The 18,802-nt window shown below is 42.0% G+C and overlaps 7 protein-coding genes across 10 annotated transcripts; 3 read left to right on the top strand and 4 right to left on the bottom strand.

Moving 5' to 3' along the window:
• Positions 1–74: 74 nt before the first annotated feature.
• On the bottom strand, positions 75–4,078 carry LOC104809739 (putative CCA tRNA nucleotidyltransferase 2). Its single transcript, XM_010535808.2, has 15 exons — positions 3,693–4,078; positions 3,134–3,264; positions 2,909–3,026; positions 2,677–2,729; positions 2,526–2,575; positions 2,349–2,447; positions 2,124–2,233; positions 1,903–2,030; positions 1,735–1,801; positions 1,542–1,625; positions 1,374–1,436; positions 868–1,045; positions 623–778; positions 445–542; positions 75–358 (listed from the first exon to the last, which is right to left on the bottom strand). Exons 1-15 carry the CDS (start codon positions 4,056–4,058, stop codon positions 254–256), a joined length of 1,806 nt encoding a protein of 601 aa, XP_010534110.1. The 5' UTR covers positions 4,059–4,078; the 3' UTR covers positions 75–253.
• Positions 4,079–4,248: 170 nt separating this feature from the next.
• Positions 4,249–6,925, top strand: LOC104809738 (alpha-(1,4)-fucosyltransferase). 2 transcript variants are annotated; one of them, XM_010535805.2, is made up of 5 exons: positions 4,249–4,851; positions 5,072–5,099; positions 5,175–5,263; positions 5,755–5,928; positions 6,236–6,925. In XM_010535805.2, exons 1-5 carry the CDS (start codon positions 4,366–4,368, stop codon positions 6,800–6,802), a joined length of 1,344 nt encoding a protein of 447 aa, XP_010534107.1. In that variant the 5' UTR covers positions 4,249–4,365; the 3' UTR covers positions 6,803–6,925. The 2 variants fall into 2 exon arrangements, with proteins under 2 accessions (XP_010534107.1, XP_010534109.1); XM_010535807.1 differs by lacking the exons at positions 5,072–5,099; positions 5,175–5,263 and having other exon boundaries at positions 4,252–4,851.
• A 382-nt stretch (positions 6,926–7,307) lies between these two features.
• Positions 7,308–9,405, top strand: LOC104809737 (transcription factor TCP22-like). The gene has a single exon (XM_010535804.2). It carries the CDS (start codon positions 7,840–7,842, stop codon positions 9,013–9,015), a length of 1,176 nt encoding a protein of 391 aa, XP_010534106.1. The 5' UTR covers positions 7,308–7,839; the 3' UTR covers positions 9,016–9,405.
• Positions 9,406–9,622: 217 nt separating this feature from the next.
• Positions 9,623–11,505, bottom strand: LOC104809736. Its single transcript, XM_010535803.2, has 2 exons — positions 11,367–11,505; positions 9,623–10,072 (listed from the first exon to the last, which is right to left on the bottom strand). The coding sequence occupies exons 1-2, from the start codon at positions 11,437–11,439 to the stop codon at positions 9,855–9,857; spliced, it is 291 nt and encodes a 96-aa protein (XP_010534105.1). The 5' UTR covers positions 11,440–11,505; the 3' UTR covers positions 9,623–9,854.
• A 255-nt stretch (positions 11,506–11,760) lies between these two features.
• On the top strand, positions 11,761–13,349 carry LOC104809733. The gene is made up of 5 exons (XM_010535799.2): positions 11,761–12,142; positions 12,239–12,291; positions 12,450–12,626; positions 12,702–12,899; positions 13,003–13,349. The coding sequence occupies exons 1-5, from the start codon at positions 11,819–11,821 to the stop codon at positions 13,184–13,186; spliced, it is 936 nt and encodes a 311-aa protein (XP_010534101.1). The 5' UTR covers positions 11,761–11,818; the 3' UTR covers positions 13,187–13,349.
• LOC104809734 (protein EMBRYO SAC DEVELOPMENT ARREST 3, chloroplastic) lies at positions 13,246–14,345 on the bottom strand. Of its 3 annotated transcripts, none has more exons than XM_010535802.2 (5): positions 14,161–14,345; positions 13,910–13,969; positions 13,683–13,729; positions 13,510–13,576; positions 13,246–13,338 (listed from the first exon to the last, which is right to left on the bottom strand). In XM_010535802.2, exons 1-4 carry the CDS (start codon positions 14,305–14,307, stop codon positions 13,525–13,527), a joined length of 306 nt encoding a protein of 101 aa, XP_010534104.1. In that variant the 5' UTR covers positions 14,308–14,345; the 3' UTR covers positions 13,246–13,338; positions 13,510–13,524. The 3 variants fall into 3 exon arrangements, with proteins under 3 accessions (XP_010534104.1, XP_010534102.1, XP_010534103.1); XM_010535800.1 differs by having other exon boundaries at positions 13,510–13,593; positions 14,161–14,343; XM_010535801.2 differs by lacking the exon at positions 13,246–13,338 and having other exon boundaries at positions 13,368–13,576.
• Positions 14,346–14,911: 566 nt separating this feature from the next.
• LOC104809732 lies at positions 14,912–18,802 on the bottom strand. Its single transcript, XM_010535798.1, has 14 exons — positions 18,683–18,802; positions 17,739–17,903; positions 17,581–17,658; positions 17,239–17,361; positions 17,011–17,124; positions 16,614–16,706; positions 16,443–16,505; positions 16,255–16,338; positions 16,042–16,134; positions 15,846–15,923; positions 15,668–15,757; positions 15,439–15,586; positions 15,230–15,286; positions 14,912–15,143 (listed from the first exon to the last, which is right to left on the bottom strand). Exons 1-14 carry the CDS (start codon positions 18,779–18,781, stop codon positions 15,040–15,042), a joined length of 1,389 nt encoding a protein of 462 aa, XP_010534100.1. The 5' UTR covers positions 18,782–18,802; the 3' UTR covers positions 14,912–15,039.

The raw sequence follows: 18,802 nt of genomic DNA, 5'->3' as shown, positions 1-18,802 counted from the left end.
GAAAACTTGAGCTGCGTGAGAGATGATATACATACTTCAAAACATAGAAATTCGATTACTTTTGCAGGGCCGTGTGTGCAACGAAATTGGCAAATATATTCACACGAAAACCTGACAAAGAACATTTGGTTGTATGTTTGATTCTACAGCTCACAAACAAAAACTGCTTAAATAGAGTCCTCGTATGCTAACAGTTTCGGACATCGGGGGGTTATACAAATTAACAAAGTTGACTGCCATTCCAAATAGGGAATCACTCTGTCCGTATCCGTTTTGCATTTGTTTCTTTCATCCAATCGATGCATTCGTCTGCTTTGCCACTGGGGTAGGCCAGCTGCCATGTGACCAATTTCTGCTGCTGCAAAACCACACAATAAAAGTTATTGAGCAAAACAAACGCAAGTACGAAATTCACAAGCAAGTGTAAAAGGAGAAGACTATGACCCATTCACGGATGAGAGGCCCTCCAGATTTAAGTTGAAGAACGTTCATGATCTCCTTCCCATTCACCAGCGGTTTTACGTCCCAAATTTTCTCAAGACCTGTATGCAGCCATCACAGGCTATCCATTTAAAAAAAAAACAAAAGGCTTATTCCTTTCATCTTTTCTAGTCACACTTACCAAGCTCAAGAATTGTGTCCTGAATCGTTAGATACATTTCCCGTTTCTCGTCCAGCTGGATGTCCATATCTGCAGCCCTTCTATCTTCGGTATGCAACAGCAAGGATGTCACAAGGGAGACACGCCAGAAATCTTTAATTTCTCTGAGGACAAACCCTGAAATCGATACAATGATATTAGGCATAGCAAAAGGCCGAGTATTAATTAGGCTATTAGTAGGATTCAAAATGGCAGTGGAGAAGTACCTGTGAGTACTCTCACTTTTGAGGTCTCTGGGAGCTCTGGATCGTGTAGAGAGATTGATTTCCAGTGTTCAAGAACATCGACTGCCCAGTCGAGTTCGTCTAATCGTACATCCTTCTTCAACTGAAGGGAAGGAATCAACTTTAGGAATCTCTCCGCAGCACGGTGTATGTTGATAACCTGCAGAAAACGGAGTCGGTTATTCAATAAAAGGCATGGCAGGAAACACTTCAGTCCTGAGCTAACACAACTTTGCCTTTGGGCTATTTCATCACTTAATAAACCGTTGGTTTGGTTTGATTAATTTGAAAAAAAAATAACAAAACATATATTAGAACACATCTAATGTCCTCTCTTGATTTTGCCATCAGTTTGCTGTTGCTGTTTGTTTTTTTGTTTGGCTGTCCGTTTTGAACATTAGTCAAATACCCGAACTGCAGTCGCTGGCCAGCAGCTAGCCTAGTCCAGTGAAGGCTTTCGGCACGGGACATAGATAAAAAGAACTCACTGTTTCGGAGTCGCTGGTTTTCAGCTTCAGAGAGTCTTTGAAAATGTGGTTGACAACAGGAATCTGAAACAGGGGACATGTTTCTATATTTAGAAACTGAATTCATATTCAGCTAATTGCAGAAAAGACACAAGAGCACCAAATACATAAGGAAAGGAACTACAGTACCCTTTTGCCTTTACTATCCTTGTAGAAAGTTTTCCTAAATGGGAGAAACAGAGCAGCATACAGAGCAAGCCTTCTTTGTTCATTCTGAAATCAAACGATTGAGACAAATCAGAGTCTAATTTCAATTCAAAATGAAAAGCAATCAGCGTGTAGATGCTAAACAAGAACCAATGGCCATGCATCGTTGACTCACACTGAATTTGCTGTACCCAATTGATTGAATGAGTTTCCATGACCCATCCACGCCAGCTAGGCAGAGGCTAATTAACAAAACATGCAAGTGATTTTAGCATATGAAACGAGTGAACAGAATATCCCAAACCATATTTGCTAAACCGTTTAGAATTGAGATGAAATATACTTCTCACAATTCTCCAGTGGTGCAGGGTCAGGCGAAGATGGAAGAGCAAATACAACAAAAAATAATTTCAAATCGTGAATGTAAGTTGCCGCTGCAACTGGTCGATTGCCGGATATCATCAAATCAATCTGCAACAAAGAACCGATAGATGGGTAAGGATAAGCCCTAAGCAAGATAAAATTGCTAGAGAGATGAACAAAATCCAAATAGCAAAAACATACTTCATGGCCAATCCGCTCTCTGCTAATCTTCTGTCCAAGAGCTATCTTGACTTCTTCACTTGAAGCAGCTTCTTTTAGCTCTTTGTCCAGGGCGAAACCAAACCTGGCACCTTTTTCGGCAATAGATTAGCCAAAATTAAGAAACAAGAAGCAAACAATCAGAGATAAGTCAAACAAAGCATCGATAAGGCCAAAGAATGACAGAAGAAGAATGGAAGCAATTACCAAAGCGAATAGCTCGAAGAACTCGCAAGGGATCATCCAGAAATGTAGCTCTCGCAGGCAATGGAGTCACAATTCTTCCGGATTCGAGGTCGTCAATGCCTGTTATTCATCATTTGTGTTACCTATCAGTTTCAAAACTACAGGAGGGGAATGTTGGTAAGACTAGGATGCACTGACCTCTTTCTGTAAAATCTTCTATCAAGCCAGTGTTAATGTTGTAGAACAGGCTGCCAAAATGAAAGTCATCCGAACAAATGTCACAGTTTGTCTAGAGTGATATGCAGTCGAAGCGTTTACAATGCTTCTTGCTCTTGATGAAAATAATTACCTATTTATAGTTAAATCTCTCCTATAAGCATCCTCTTTGGCAGATCCAAATTTCTAAACCAAGACACACGAAGATATTAAAAGTTTTGAACTCAAACCACTAGCAATTAAGAAATTCTACAGCAATCCAGGATATGTATTATACTGTTGAAATAACTGAGAAAAGCTCCATGTAATGCATTTGAAGAATATAAATATGTAAAACTGAAAATAAAAAGAATAAGATATTGTACCATGACAGGAATCCGACTATTTTCTGTGTATTCCTCACATCTCAAATTGACAAAATCTATCCACAGATCAAAAAGGCGCATCCTTGCAGTTTCCAAATGTTTGGATTGTTCAGGGTTTCTACAACCATCAAAGAAAACGTCAACATCCTAATGAAAACAACAATAATGGGTATGAACCAAAGTTGTGTTGAAGCATTAGGAAGGGAAAGTCAATAAATTCAGGACCTTTCAATAACCGCCTTCCCCTGTACTGTTTCCCCTGTAGAAGACAGATAAAGGCAGACCTTATCCAGGAATTCACTTCCAAGCATGTTGTCAATGGCAATGTCGATGTCGTCGCAATCTTTGCCTAGCAGCTGAAACCAAAGATAACAGCTATAACCAAACAGAGCAGGAAAGAGAAAGACAAGAAAATTCTCAGACCATCTTTGCCAGATTAAGATTTCAACAATATCAAACAGAACAATCGAATGAAAAATCCTCCAAAGTTTTGCAGTACAAGGAAAAGGGAAGTTCCGACGAGATCAAATACGAACACAAGCAAGACAAAGACGCAAACCTGATCTTACTTCGTGGACAACAAATACTAGTAGAGTTACGACCTAATCGCAATCCAAAAAAGTTTCAGCCTTTACCAGGCGAGTTCAAAATTCTAACAATTCACTATATCGAGTTTCGTCGACCCTTCTATCTAGAAAGTCAATCTTCACGCAATCGAACAGCAGAAACTTCGCCTAATCCTCAGACAACCTTATGTCAATTTCCGGAAAGTGAAAGAGAGTACCTTATCGCGCACCCACCCACCGGCGACACGAAGCTGCGTGTCAAAATTGAAATAGCGAGCCGTTGCCAGAAGCCGGTCGAATATCTTTCGCTCCGTCTCGGTAAGGTCGATCCTATCCTTCACCTCGACAGAAACCGGCGGCTGCTTCTTCTCTCCTTCTACAGTCGTCGTCGACATCACCTTCCCCGCCGTCATAGTCGCCGGGGGCCAATAACAATGCAGATGCCGAGGAGCAGCAGCGACAGAGAGAATCGAGAAGTTGCGAAAGGAGACGAGTGGTCTACGACCCAAGCTACAATGGCGGGATAATAGAGGGAGAGGGTTTCTGAGGTTTATAACAGTATTAAGAGGCAGAGACAATCTCATGATTTTTCCCCCGACTCGTCCATGGCGTTTTTTCGTCTAAGGCCATTTACTGCAATGCCTGACCCAGGGAGTTTGCAGGCCGGGTCGGGTTAAAAACACAAAATCAATGCGATTGTCCGGCCCATGGGCTTATCTAGACGCTCGAGCGTTGAACGACATCGTTTTAGGATTTTAAATTTCAACAGTCGGTAGGAGACCCAAACGGAGTTTGCTTTCGCCGAGTTGATGAAAAAAATCTCCCACCATTCACCGGCCTCTCCCTCCGGCGAAGAGGCTCCGATTCGAGGGTTTTCTGATCCCGAACAACATGCCATTGAAATACCTCAACGCCATGGCTGCATTGCTGATGATGTTCTTCACTCTCCTGATCCTCTCCTTCTCTGGCGTTCTAGAATTCCCGTCTGTGTCCACGTCGATCCGGCAACCGATCGACCCGGATCCGAATCTGCCTGATTCAGAAGATGTAGGAAACAATTCCTTCACTGATATTTTCGGGGCTTTCAGTCAATGGGACTCGCAAGTGGGTTGTGCTCGGTTCAGGGAGAAGCACAGGGTGTTGATCCGGGTCAATGTCAGTTCGGGTTCTCTTCAGGAATCCGGTGGTGGATCGGGTTGCAATAAGCTAAAGATGGACCACGTCAGGGTTTTGGTGAAAGGATGGACTTGGATCCCAGATAATTTGGAGAATTTGTACTCTTGTCGATGTGGGATGACCTGTTTGTGGACCAAGTCACCTGTCATGGTGGATAAACCTGATGCTCTGTTGTTCGAGACAACAACACCTCCGCTTCAGGTAACGCTGTTCTTGTTTGTGGTGATTTCTTCTTTTGGTGAACATGTTCGCTGTGCATGCAGTTGTTGGGAAATGGTTATAGGGTTGGATGATCACGGCAATCAAATACCTTTCCCTTTTCTACCCCGAATTTGACGTGATGATACTATCTATGCTAGTTAACTTTTAGAATCAATATCTCTGGCCGATTTGATCTTATACAGTATAATTCTGGGGTTAGTCTGCAGGATTGCATTTCAAAAGGTTTGGTCAGTGATCCATGCCTTTAGCTTAGAGCGTTTGATTTGAGGTATATGGTCCTGTTTACCGTCTCTTCTTGATAGCCCTTGTCGTTTCGTCGGCTAGAAGATACAATGGTCGAAGAAGTCTGTGTTCTTGTGTAAATGCTCCTTTGCTTCGTTCTATACTACAGGTGAGAATTTGACTATGAACCTGAGGATTTTATACTATTATTTTTTTTATTGTTCCCGTTGCTTAGCCTTCCAAAGGATGACTGTTGTTTCTTGTTCCGGTCCATGACTTCTTCAATCCATGTTTTACATGAGTTCTTCTGATCAGATAACAAGTTTTTCGATTTTAACGTTTGACCAAATGGGAATTCGACATGTTTTTGCATAATCTGTGATGGACATGGTTATTCTGAAACAAGCAAAATGCATACTTGTATCAGCATTTCTATTGTGATCTCTTGATACTCGGTCCAACTGTTTCCTCAATCGTTGATTGAGTCGTTAGAAAGGCAGTGTTATGCTCTTTCTCTGTTCGCTCGCATGGGAGTGTAACCTTGTATTGTCCCATCTGTTATTTTAGAGCTTACTCTCTGAAACTTGTGTATTATCAGCACTTTAGACTGCTTGTTGAGGGGTTTTTTCTTTCTTTCTCTTTTTGCGTTCGTTTGTTTAGAGACGCATTGGAGATCCACTTCGGGTGTACATGGACCTTGAGGCTGGAAGGAGACGGTCAGGCCGTGAAGATATATTCATCAGCTACCATGCCGAAGACGATGTCCAGTCGACTTATGCTGGTGCCCTCTTTCACAATAACCGGAACTATCATGTTTCTCCTCACAAAAACAGTGTAACTCCTCCTTAATCTTCTCCATCTTAATACGTTTCTTTGTTTCTTTCCAATTTCATTCATCATAAAATTCGGAAATTACACCTAACTCACTTTCTAAGCACATTCTTTCCCAGTATTTTCAACAACATCCAAAAAGTTGATGACCTTGAATTTCCATCTTATATATGTAGTTCAGGCTGATGAATAACCTTTCTAGAACCCTCTTTGTCTTATGCTCCATGAGTCCCAAAGAAACTTTTTTTTTTCACGCATAGATCGATCCAAATGGAAATTTTAATATCCCCCATAATTTTCTGGGTAGCAGGATGTTCTTGTGTATTGGTCTTCTTCGAGATGCCTCGCTCACAGGGACAAACTCGCCAAGAGCCTCCTCGATCTGCTTCCACACCACTCCTTTGGAAAGTGCCTAAACAATGTCGGTGGCTCGGACGCAGCTCTATCCATGTACCCGGAGTGTATCGCTGAATCCAATGCCGAGCCAAAATGGTACGACCACCTCCACTGCGCCATGTCACACTACAAATTCGTCCTGGCGATTGAGAACACAGCCACAGATTCATACGTGACAGAGAAGCTGTTCTATGCGCTTGACTCGGGCGCAGTCCCTATCTACTTTGGGGCACCAAATGCCGAGGACTTTGTGCCGCCACATTCAGTGATCGATGGAACAAAGTTCAGAACGATGGAAGAGCTTGCAGAGTACGTGAAGCGGGTGGGGGATGATCCGGTGGCATATGCGGAGTACCACGCTTGGAGGAGATGCGGCCTGCTGGGAAACTACGGGGGGGCTCGTGCCCTGAGTCTTGATACATTGCCTTGTAGGTTGTGTGAAGACGTTAGCAGAAGAGGCGGGAGGAAGGCCCGCGCTTGAGAGGAGGGGAATCGCATGTAATGATGTTAGATTTATACAGCAAAACTGTCATTTGTACAACTAGTATTTCACTTCAAAACTGTCACCTGTGATGATAGTGTATCCAATTTATTTTCTGGTCAATTCATGTTGCTTACAAAAAAAAACACTTGATCGGATGTGCTCTTTATTATACTAGAAAGGCTAAGGATTAGAAAGGGTTTTTCACGATATGATACCTACTTTACTTGTGATGAATTCAATCACTGATTAGCATTTAATTAGTACAAGGCGGGTTGAGTGGGGTGGGTCAACCAGCATAGGCCTCTCTGTCCTTGTTTTAAAAAGAACTAGTCTAGTACCCATGATCTTGGCAAAATATCTTTCTACAGATTTTATGTAAACTCATAATGATTTTGCTTTGAATATTTAATCGCGTGAGTGGATTAGTAAACCCGTTTGAAATTAACTGATTATAATAACATGTCGTACTTGATCCAATCCATAATATAGAGAGGGTATACAAATGATAGAACATGATTCCTATATATTCAAACATGACCGACAAACAAATACAAGTGTAAACGTTGGATGCCAAAATTCCACAATGTTTGAATTCAAACGCCAAAAGGAGGGAGCGGATTATTATTTTAATTTCACTAAAGGTGCCCTGGAAGTAGCAAAAAACAGAGAGGAGTGGATGTAGCAATTACTGATTGATTGATTGTACCAACAGTGACAATAATGCTGAGCTGATGGATGGATAGATGGATACTTCGCTCCAGCCATTACAGCACATCCACTTGTTTCCCTCGATCAATCAATCTCTCTCTTCTCCTTTGGAAGGCGATATCTGTAGCACCTGCTCGAGAGTCTCCTCGCACTACGTCTCATCTTCTTTGCCTTTTCCGAATCTTCCGTCGTTTTCTCGGAGTTTCTTGGCGTTTCCCGGAAATTTCTGGGGAATTTTGTGTTACGAGTCGGACCCGAGCGTGTTTTGATTAAACAGAGGGTTTTTTTTTTTTGGATTTTAAGTGAAGGGTCACCGGGAGAAGGAGATGGAATCGCGTAATGATCAGAATCTCCATGGTCGGAAACAGGAAGCTGGCACGGCGACGGCGGCGCTGCACCTGAGCTCCGCCGAAAACCTACCACCGCAGCGATCACTAGTGTCCTTCATGGGCTCCGTCTCCGGCCAAAACGTCGCCGCCGCCTCCTCCGCCGTTTCCACATCCACCACTTCGAGTTCCACCAATACGAGCTCCGGCGGCTCTCTGACAGTCGTCAAATCGGCTGCCAAGAAGCCATCCAAGGACAGACACACCAAAGTCGACGGCAGGGGACGGAGAATCCGCATGCCGGCCATGTGCGCGGCGAGGGTGTTTCAGCTCACGAGGGAATTAGGGCACAAATCCGACGGAGAGACAATCGAGTGGCTTCTCCAGCAGGCGGAGCCCGCAATCATCGCCGCCACCGGCACCGGAACCATCCCGGCGAATTTCTCCACACTCAGCGTCTCCCTCCGCAGCAGTGGCACCACGATCTCCGCGTCGCCGTCGAAATCCGCCCCACTCTCCTTCCATAGCGCTGGATTGTCTCTCTACGACGACCTCAACGCCACTAACGGCTCATCGGTCGCGGCGGTGGATGCTTCTAGAAAGTTACTAAACGCAGCGGCCCAGAACGCTACCGTGTTCGGCTTCCACCACCAGATTTACCCGCCAATTCTCTCAGACGCTTCCATGAGAAATATGACCGATTTGACAAAACCATACAGGGAAGACCTCTTCAAGGAATCGAGCGTCGCCGCGGACCCAAGCGGGAGCTCACCCAAAACGGGTCGGACCCAGGAGCCGGAGACGGGTCAGGGGCGTGCGACGGCAAATTTCATGCCGCAGCCAATGTGGGCGGTGGCTCCGGCGACCACGAACGGCGGTGGCACGTTCTGGATGCTTCCGATGGGAGGGAGTGGAGGGGGAGCGGTGCAGGAGCAGCAGCAGCAGCAGCATATGTGGGCGTTCGATGCGGGTCATTACTCGGGTTCGGGTCGGGCAGGGTCGATGATGTCAATTGGGGGTCAACAGCTAGGGTTGGGAGTGACGGAGAGCAACATGGCGGCAATCGGCGGCGGTAGGGGCGGTTTGGCGATGACTCTGGATCAGCATCAACAGCAGCAACACCAAACGCAACGCGGTGAGAGCGGTGGTGATGGAAACGCTACTGATAATTCCTGATTATAAATTATACTCAACATGTTTTGGCGATTGCGATTGAGGTCAGTAGACGCAGGTAGACACAAATGGGGACTCCAATAGCAGTTAGTGACAGAATTTGGGGTTTCGGTCGGTAGATTGGGTTGCGGTTGGTGGTTGGAAGGCGTGATTGGGTGATTCACAACCAGTGACGGATGCCTCTGCGCCCTGCGCTTGGGTGCACTTCCTCCTTAATCCAGCTTTTTTGTGTGTTACGTGGATTTAGTTGTTTCGTTTTTTCCCCCCCTTTTTTTGTGTGTTTTGGTGAAGATGTGAATATATGTGGAATCATTCAAGGGTTTGGTGAGATTTGTAAGAAACAAAAGTTTCCTTGGGTTTTCTTTTGATATTAATATAAAACACATCAAACTATGATTTAGAACAAAAAAAAAAGAGGTGAAGAATGGAATGTTAAATGCGGTTGGGTTGTAATGAATTGATGACAGTATTATTCTCCTTTATTTGAGACAGTGATGACAATGTAATAATCTCTTATGGAATTGTTAAAAGAGCAATCCTCCCGCTTTACCCGCTTTAATATACTAACAAACTAAAAGCTAAGCACAGAACTATCACCACATGAAGCTACTTTGTTTACAACACCCACGCTGCTGATCTTTTCTTTTCCACATAAAAAGAAGAGGGAATTCCCCATAACAAAAGGACCAATATTCTGACAGAAAACAGAGAGCCAGTAACTGAGGAAGTAGAAAACCAGAAAAACGATTGGTAGCTATGATCCGGAAAGCAAATTGTTTAGGAGTTCATACATATTATTCCAACCCAAGAGGAGATGCTGTAATAATATCAGATTCAGGGGATCAAGCAGAGGCAGTCTTCTTCTGCTGGAAGATGACAGCATAGACAGGAACTGCCACACCGATGCTGAAAGCCGTGAAAACAGCGAGAGACATCTTGAGGCCCTGATGCTTCATCCTGTCTAAGTTGTACATATGCTTCGCATGAAGGTAGTATGGCTCATCATGCCCATGTCCTCCCCCCATCCTCTTCACTCCTGTTGAATGGAAGTTTCTGCCAACTGCTTCAATTATACAACAACAACAACATCGCGTTAATCCCAAGTGCTTCAGATATGAAAAATGAAAATAAAATGTTTCAGTCCCATCAGATACAACAATGCAACATTAGCATTGATGGTGATGAACGGTATCAAAACTCATTACACATGAGGATTTTAACAAATGACATCACAATGATCAGAATCTAACTCCTGAGATTTATGGCTAAATGCATGTTATATCCACATTTAATACTCACAAGTCACTACACATTGTGCATATATCCAGAGCTTTCAAACGCCTAGTAGCAACAGAATTGATATCACGCTCAAGCTCTTATTGATCAATAACCATAATCCAGCCATCACAATGAGGTATCAACACCCACAACATTTCAAACAGTTACTTTAACTAGGTTTCCTTTTGCACAAACGGGTTCACGAAGGAAGACACAATGTGCATATGCATGATCCATGACATGAACTAGCAATTCACATGACAGTCTTCAGAAACATATCTAAAAAACATGGACTATAGTTCTTGAATTTTACTGCAAGCACATGACATTGGCAATATATTCCACACAGGCCTGGTGTCTTTGAATGTCTAGTAGCAATTGACAGGAAGCAATGGTGGCCGAAAGATCAAATTTCACTGTCGCCGGTGAAAAACAGCTAGTAACACATTCTTGCGTGCAAGTATGTTTGAGAAACTGGAAACACCCAAAAGGTAATTCATTCTTCCCAGTCATACATACATTATCCATGATTATCATACAGAATCACAGATATAATGTCCATGACATATAGTACATATCAATGATATATGGATATTCATGCCTTAGACGTACAACTAACACAAGCCTACAAGACGAAATTTGGTATTACATAACAAGAAAAGGACAACGATCATAGGAGTAGTTGATAACTATGTCACTTTTAATCCATTGGCTCTACAGGAGCAACTTGAAATGTCGCTGAGACACATTGAAGACAATAAATCATTACCCTAAATCACACGTTTAGAAGTAAGAATGTCCGAAAAACAGAATCAAACGCGAAGATTTATGTTGGATGAGATAACCAACCAATAAGCAATCGATTCGACAACAAACCATCAGACTTTCAGGCTCGGAAACAAATAAGATATGCCGAAACCCCAATCATGACAACAAGCATTAGCTTACAAAACGGGTACCAAACGTGAGAAAAAAATGAATTCATGGAAGAGATGATCAGCACATTCTCGGCAGCCAAACAACCCTAAATTGGAATCAAGGGGAAAACACAAAGCCGCGAGCAAAACAATACCGACCAGATCTGGAGATGGGTGATACAGGAGAAGCTAAGATCCGCGAGACAGATCTGAGTCCGGTGTTCAACGCCATGATCAAAAGGGCTCGATAAACTGCAGCAAAGCGCGACGACTCCGATTTGATGGAAGGCGCTTCTCGAACCAATAATATGCGATGGAGAGAGAGAGTGTATCGCACGTGCGAATCCATGGGATTATACAACACGTGCCATATTGTATTTGGGCCAGGCCCATTATCATGCACGGCCCCAATTTATTCAATGCTTGTAGATGCAGTCAATGAATTCCACGTGTTAGGCTGATATCTGTCCACGTGGCGAACATAAACTATGGTTCACAGCCACCGAAGAAGAAAATGTGATAAAGTACATGGGCGTATCTTTTGCGGAAACAATTCTTCGTTGCATGAAAATTATTTATATTTTATTTTAAAAGAAATGATCTGAAATAGAATGGCCACTTACCTGCCACAGAGTTTCTCTAAACCGCTGCCACCAGAGTTTCCATATCCGTACAGGGTCGCCGGAACTTATCAACTGTTTCCGAAGAGGAGGAGATCGCCGGTGATCGGAAAGTGCTTGTCGACCGAGTCAGTGACGGGTCTGACTCGGAGTGCGGAGACAGATTTGAGATATGTGGTGAGTGAACACGGATGGGGCGTGAGGAGGCTGGCGAAGGAGGACGAAGAAGAGATGAGGAAGGTGTCTCTGGTTCAGGCAGAGGCTTTCCACAACCCGGTCGCTCTCTTCGACGATTTCTTCTTCCTTTTCTTCCAGGTTCTCTTTTAGCTTTTTGTTAAAATTTGAAGGAACCTAGTAATTTCTGGATTCTTTATAAACATGTGTTGTGGATGATGGATCATAAATTTGCAGGCAGAAGTTCTTTCTGTGCTTCTCTACAAACTCAAGAATTCACCTCCTGACAGGTAAATTAAGAGTCATCTTCTTAACATTGTTGATCTACATCCAACATAAAAATGGGTGATTGTGTGATTAAGCGTTTATGGAACATGTCTAAACGGCAAACGCTCTGAGATGTGGACTCCTTGATCATTATTAAGTCGAAACTGACGTATGTGAGCAGATATGCATGTCTGGTGGCAGAGGCGGAGAGGGATGAGAGTGAAGGCTCGGATTCAGGCAGAGGGATCGTGGGAGTAGTGGACGTGACTGCCATGAGAGACGCCTCTGTGCTTCGGCATTTTCCGGACGTGGATGAGTATCTTTACGTGTCGGGACTCGCCGTCTCCAAATCTCAAAGGTATCATTTCTCCACCACTCAATAGTCAATACCAAGAAGGAGAAAAAAGGAAGTAATTCTCTCTTGTTGGGACAGGAGGAGGAAAGTGGGGAGCACATTGTTGAAGGGATGCGACGTGGTAAGGGAAAAGTGGGGAATGAAGCTAATGGCTCTGAGGGCATACGAAGACGACAGAGCGGCTAGGAAGCTCTACGCAAATGCCGGCTACAGAGTTATAGAGGCTGATCCTCCATGGTTCTCCACTTGGCTCGGTCGTAAACGCCGCCTCCTCATGTTCAAACTCCTCTCTTAACTCTTTTTACCTTAAAGGGATCATATATGTTTAAAAAAAAAAAAGATTCAACTTTTTCATCAACATGTTTTGGTGTTCGAACAGATTCCACCGGGAATTCACAAAGATAATAATAATTGAGTGGGATAAGAAACAGCAAGTGCATGTGGTCAGGCGTGTCTCGGGTCTCCCTTCCCTTGCCCTGTCTGTGTTGCGATTGAGGCTTTCCCTTGCCCAGATTCGTTGGGCTGGAAGTGGAAACCCCTTGTGGTTCCTTGGTTTCATGTGATTCTCCTAAGTGGGCGTCGTTGTCATTCTCTGTTTGATAAAGTGGGCTTTCATGTTGTTTCTTTGACGCCTCGTCTTTGTTTAATGCCACTTATGGGCTTCAAGCTCATTCCACTGTGACTCTTTTGTAAGGGAGCATGGCCCATTTATCAACTGAATTACAATGAGACCCAAACGACCCATTTAATCACATACATGCAAGATTTGCTCCTTTCATTCAGACCATGAAGCCCATGTTCGCTCTCTCTTTGATTCTTTGCTTAAACACAACTATTGGATCACATTATGTTTATGAAGTGTGTTTAATTGGCTCTTGTGTTTTACCTCTCTCCTCTCTGCTCAGGCGTCAACCCTCCCTTCCCGCATTTGGGGCAACTCTTCATTCCAAATCCTTGGCACTCAAAACATCTTTAAAAAACAAAATTGCATAATCGAGTGGTTATCTAAATAAGTTCATGGAAATTGCATATTTAAAATTGGTATCCGTCCAAACTTACTTCCATCTCTCAAACACATTCCCATTCTTCTTATTCTTTCCGCTCCCCTGAATCCCAATGCATAAATACAGTCTCATCATGTATTATACGTTTTTGAAAGATTTGGTTTTCGGTTTTTTTAAAAGAATTCATGACAGCTACCATGTATATATGCAGTCATAATGATTTCTTCAAGTGCGTATCCAAAGTTTAAAAAGAAATACAGATGTGCAATGATTTTGTTGTACCTTGCAACCAGGGCACTCTATAGCTCCTTTGCCTCCACACGTTTTGCAACTCTTGAATATCTGTTATGTTTTATCATCCAAATAAAAATATTTGTTTTGTTAAAACGTTAGATTGATCTAACATTTAATTGAGATGCTTCACAATTGGCTTATTCGATAAACATACATACATACAAGATTATAATGGGTTATATTCAATAATTATATAACGTATTTGTAATTAAGATAAGTATAGGATAGTAAATTCGTACGGAATCGAGTGAAAAGTTTCCCAAGTTAGCTGCAGAAACTGCGAGGGAATGGCTTCTCCGAGACACCGAGGGAGGGAAGGGTGATGCATGGAAGATTACGTCCCTCCCTTCCATCTGTAGATTGCCGCAAAGTGGGAGTCTCGCCATATATTGATCTCAAATGTTTTAAATTTTATGTACAATATAAAATATAGGTTTAAATTACTTAATTTTATATACAAAATGAGTGTGTGGTGGATGTTGGGATCGCGTGGTGGCCATAGGTTCATGATAACGATAAGAAGAGGAGGCTGAACCGACGCCGTTTTGAACTCGGAGTCGTTCCATTATATTTTGGTACGTGGGTTTTGTAAAAACGTTAAATGAGATGAATGTAGTGGTTCTACCAAAGCTCTGCTGACGATTCTGGATATGTTTTTTTATAATCCTCTCCTGGGATTATCGTAGAGCACATACACACCATGAAATCGAGATGGAGGAGCACGAGGGATGGCGAACCGAAATCGTGAAATTGCTCTCGCCACAGATCCCGAGTAATCCAATTCAACTCCTAAACCTCCTCGCGCACTCACGACCTCTCACCCTCCTCAGTCCTCACCATATTCTTTTAACCCTGGTTACCCGCGAACTCGGGTAATCGGTCGACAGAGCCCGAGCTCGAACCCACAACTTGGGTTTCCAAACGCCATACACCCGAGTTGCACCATCTTTCTTTTTTTAAATCGTCAGCCATAAACCCAGCTTCAAAATGTAATAAATGGAGGCGAGTATTAAAAACGCCAAAGGTACCAAATTAAGTCTAATGGAAGCGGAAAATGCAAAAAAAAAGGCAAGGTCCAAATAAAAGAACAAAGCAAGGTGCCAATGCAGAGGAGTTGGTTAGAAGAAATTCCACGGGAACTCCAAGCCTTTGAAGAAGTCGTCATCGATAAAGCTCTCAGTAGTACCAGCCGCGTCTTCTTCATCATTCCATCTCTCTCCATCTGCAAACAAAAAAAAAAAGTTGATTAGAGATGCTGCAAAAAAAATTAAGATTTAATATGTTAATAATTAAATAGTGTGTACTTACTGGCGTTGGATGAGGTTCCCAAGTCCGCCGCGGCAACACTGCTTAATCCCCCAAAATCTGCCCAAAAAAAAAAAAGATGTATGCAACTCTGAGTATAAGATGAACATATTACACAGTCTTTATATTTTCTATTATATATATATATATATATATATTAAATCTTAATTCCATAACATATAAATATATATATATATAAGGAAAGGACTGACCATTGTTATAATGCGGAATGCCGGTAGCATTGTTCCCCATCTGAGACTCCATAGGGATAAAACTTTGCTCCATAAAGCCTAATTCCCCCTCCATGGGGTTCATGTTCATTTGTTCTTCCATTTTGTTATTGTTATTGTTGTTATAACACTGCGCCAAAGTATGCATCAGTTTCATTCTCATGCACACGTATCGACAAAGTATATTCATATGGTTAAATCGCAAAATCACCTCGAAGTGGCAGGCCACTAGAGTCGGTACACTCTGGGATGACTGAACATTTGAAATTGGATGCATTGGGGTGGGGATTCCAGAGCAAGGCTGGCCGCGACACAAGAAGGATATTTATATCATTATCACTCACCTCACACATATATATATAGGGAAACGAAACACAATATATATATACCTCATAGTTGTAGGTAGGTGCACTATGGGGTACTAAAGCACCTGGATTTTGCTGCAATTGAGTTGGTTCATGACTCATCTGAACGAGGTTAATTACTCTCAGGAGCGATCACAACCCCACGCATATATATACAGGAAAAGAAATGCGTCTGAATGTTACACTGTACGGCTATTAATATACACGATTATATAATTACCTCATAGTTGCGGGTAGCTTGGTTCAATTCCCTTTGCGGTGATAGGAAACCTGAAACTTGCCGCATTGGAGCCTGGTTTCGAGAACTAGGCACCTGTCAGGAAATCAGGCTATCATCACTATACACACACATGTGCATATAGGCAAAAATGTGAATGAATGTTATATTTTAAGTATATCCATCGATCCACCATATACACGGTTATATAATCACCTCATAGGTGTAGGTCGATACACTTTGGGGTGATAAAACACTTGAAATCGGTTGCATCAGAGTCGAGTTACTAGTGCGAGGTTCCTGTCAGGAGAGAATATTACAAAGAAATATGCATGAATGTTACATTACACGTCTCTTCGTATATTCTATATACACAATGATATCGTATAGTTGTAAATCAGTACATTTTGGGATGATCCGTTTCCTAAAACTTGTTGCATTGTAATAGGGCCATGGAAGTGAAGTTCCTGTCACGAGAGAACATTATCATTCATATAACACACACACACACACACACACACACACACACACACACACACACATATAGACATATATATACATGTATGTATGTATACCTCATCTATGTAGCCGCCGGATTCGTTGTCAGGAATTACTATAGGTGGAGTCGGCTGCATCGCTCTCCTGTGGTTGTCATTAGAGCTAGATTCCTGTGTGGATGGACAAACATGATTATGCGTTACACGAATAAATACTTTCTGTATATATATATGTCGCATCATATGTTTTATTTGATTCTGTGTATCGACTAATTCACAAACACACACATCTCTTCGATCATACAAACCTTGATTTCCACAAAATAAGTGTATATACACACACACGCACACGTGGATAAAAAAATGTAACATCTATCTATCTATATATATTTTTAAAACACTCGCGTATAACATATATGTCCGTATAGGATATGTAAAGACATAAAGAAGGGTTTTTTTTTCTCTAGCGACGTACCAGAATATTTGGCTCATTGTTGAAGTGGGTAGGGCCATCGTAGCTCCCAGAGGCTATAGTTCGATTAAAATTAACCACAGGTCGATTTTGTGTTGCCCTCCTGAACGGATGTCCCTACACCGACAATCTTTTAGAAATACCATTCCCTATCTACGTATGTATATGTATATTGATTTGTGTAATGGATACGAATTAAAAAAAAACATCACAAAAGATTGGCATATATACTATTTTCCTCGAGGAGGTAGGTTTATGGCGGATGGGGCCAGTGTGGCTCTCATGGGCGATCATTGGAATAGGTTCGACGTCAAGGACCGGCCCATTTCGTCGCACTGCCCTGAACGGATACCCCTACATTTCAATACATAATATCGCATCACCTGCCGATATACAATGAGAAGCTTTTCGAATACATACATATATATACACTTCCACTGTAATATTATCAAGTAGCTATTCTCCAATAAATATTTAACTTCAAGCGCCTTGAGTTTCAAGAATATGTATATACACATATAGAGAATGTAAACGTGATTAATATACATATATACATATGAACAGTAGACTCACTCCTATTGGGATCGTATTCCCCTGAGAAGTTGTATTTTGTGGCGGACGAATAGTTGAAGAGGGGACAGTTCCGCGAACCTGAAACCAGGGAACAGCATTCCATTGTACATACATACGTGCATATGTATATATGTTGTAATAATGAATAATTAACGCACGGAGTTGGGGTTATGGCGAAGAAGAGGGAAGAGCATTCTGAGAGGTGCAATGTCAGCTGCTGCTTGGGGGCGGCTCCCATCAGAGACGTCAGGCCGAAGAGGAATGTACGGCCTTTCGTTTGTGTTGAACGCTCCGTTCCTCTCCATCTCCTCCGTCATTCTCCTCTGCATTATTTTTATATGCTTTCATTTCTCAAAAACAATAAATCCCCCCTCTGATTTCTCTTGGGATTTATGTGTCTCTTGTATCCACAACAACAGTCACAATTCTCACAGACACGAGGATTAATTTATGTGGGCATGCGTAACAATACCGATAATCTAGAGACATTAATCATTCATTGAAATATAAAAAGGAAATATCTTTTGCAAATCCAAACACAAATTTACTGTTTTTTTCACACAAAAAAATATTTGTAATTTGTAGTAGTTAAAAACAATCCAACATTAATAATCTTTATAATCATTAAATTATATTATACGATGATAAATAAAATGACTTTAAATACGATGATACGTGTTTTACACGTCTATTTTTAAATTTCCCGCGTAAATTTTAGCGCGTTGGTATGTAATAAAAGCCTTATATTTTCTTCTTATTCAAACTTTCACATCAAAATAGATCAAGACGTATATAAAATCATGAAAACATACTTTATATTTGTTGGTTAAAAGGAGAGGGTAAACTATGTTCATCCATTGCTCGTATGTTTTTATATAATTGAGAAGATTGCATATAAATCCGAATGAGTACAGATCTAATAGCATGTGTAATGTGCCGGTGAATCTACACATAGATATTGTGATAAAATCGAAGATTCTGTGATTTTGTATCCAAATATCTTTTATTTAAAGGAAAACATAAATCGCATGGAAAACGACGACGAACTCCATAGATTTAACCCAAATACACAAGAGAAACAGAAAAAGAAGAGAATATATACCAAAAAATTAGGATCTGCCAGATAAGTCGGGGATGGATTAAGACTCGATAAGGGAACAAACGGAGGAGTCTGATTCCCATTGAAATTCCAATCTGACATTTCTCCGACCGAACTCTTTGG

The sequence above is a fragment of the Tarenaya hassleriana genome, unplaced genomic scaffold, assembly GCF_000463585.1.
Source record: "Tarenaya hassleriana unplaced genomic scaffold, ASM46358v1 Cleome163, whole genome shotgun sequence".
Lineage (NCBI taxonomy): Eukaryota > Viridiplantae > Streptophyta > Magnoliopsida > Brassicales > Cleomaceae > Tarenaya > Tarenaya hassleriana.
This window is presented reverse-complemented; position numbering and strand designations above follow the sequence as displayed.

What these genes read in the sequence shown, in the direction of transcription:
- LOC104809737 (XM_010535804.2), top strand. Translation starts at nt 7,840, where the DNA reads ATGGAATCGCGTAATGATCAGAATCTCCATGGTCGGAAACAGGAAGCT.
- LOC104809732 (XM_010535798.1), bottom strand. Translation starts at nt 18,781, where the DNA reads ATGTCAGATTGGAATTTCAATGGGAATCAGACTCCTCCGTTTGTTCCC. An exon ending in GGAATACGATCCCAATAGGA is followed by an intron (nt 17,362 to 17,580) that starts GTGAGTCTACTG and finishes ATTGAAATGTAG; the next exon opens with GGGTATCCGTTCAGGGCAGT. An exon ending in CTACCTCCTCGAGGAAAATA is followed by an intron (nt 17,125 to 17,238) that starts GTATATATGCCA and finishes TTGTCGGTGTAG; the next exon opens with GGACATCCGTTCAGGAGGGC.
- LOC104809738 (XM_010535805.2), top strand. Translation starts at nt 4,366, where the DNA reads ATGCCATTGAAATACCTCAACGCCATGGCTGCATTGCTGATGATGTTC. An exon ending in ATTGCATTTCAAAAGGTTTG is followed by an intron (nt 5,100 to 5,174) that starts GTCAGTGATCCA and finishes TCTTCTTGATAG; the next exon opens with CCCTTGTCGTTTCGTCGGCT. An exon ending in TTTCTCCTCACAAAAACAGT is followed by an intron (nt 5,929 to 6,235) that starts GTAACTCCTCCT and finishes TCTGGGTAGCAG; the next exon opens with GATGTTCTTGTGTATTGGTC.
- LOC104809736 (XM_010535803.2), bottom strand. Translation starts at nt 11,439, where the DNA reads ATGGCGTTGAACACCGGACTCAGATCTGTCTCGCGGATCTTAGCTTCT. An exon ending in ATCACCCATCTCCAGATCTG is followed by an intron (nt 10,073 to 11,366) that starts GTCGGTATTGTT and finishes TAATTGAAGCAG; the next exon opens with TTGGCAGAAACTTCCATTCA.
- LOC104809733 (XM_010535799.2), top strand. Translation starts at nt 11,819, where the DNA reads ATGGCCACTTACCTGCCACAGAGTTTCTCTAAACCGCTGCCACCAGAG. An exon ending in TCTTCTTCCTTTTCTTCCAG is followed by an intron (nt 12,143 to 12,238) that starts GTTCTCTTTTAG and finishes ATAAATTTGCAG; the next exon opens with GCAGAAGTTCTTTCTGTGCT. An exon ending in GCCGTCTCCAAATCTCAAAG is followed by an intron (nt 12,627 to 12,701) that starts GTATCATTTCTC and finishes TTGTTGGGACAG; the next exon opens with GAGGAGGAAAGTGGGGAGCA.
- LOC104809734 (XM_010535800.1), bottom strand. Translation starts at nt 14,307, where the DNA reads ATGGCGAGACTCCCACTTTGCGGCAATCTACAGATGGAAGGGAGGGAC. An exon ending in GAAACTTTTCACTCGATTCC is followed by an intron (nt 13,970 to 14,160) that starts GTACGAATTTAC and finishes AAAACATAACAG; the next exon opens with ATATTCAAGAGTTGCAAAAC. An exon ending in AATGTGTTTGAGAGATGGAA is followed by an intron (nt 13,594 to 13,682) that starts GTAAGTTTGGAC and finishes TGTTTTTTAAAG; the next exon opens with ATGTTTTGAGTGCCAAGGAT.
- LOC104809739 (XM_010535808.2), bottom strand. Translation starts at nt 4,058, where the DNA reads ATGAGATTGTCTCTGCCTCTTAATACTGTTATAAACCTCAGAAACCCT. An exon ending in TTGGGTACAGCAAATTCAGT is followed by an intron (nt 1,626 to 1,734) that starts GTGAGTCAACGA and finishes GTTTGATTTCAG; the next exon opens with AATGAACAAAGAAGGCTTGC. An exon ending in AAACCAGCGACTCCGAAACA is followed by an intron (nt 1,046 to 1,373) that starts GTGAGTTCTTTT and finishes CGTTTTCTGCAG; the next exon opens with GTTATCAACATACACCGTGC.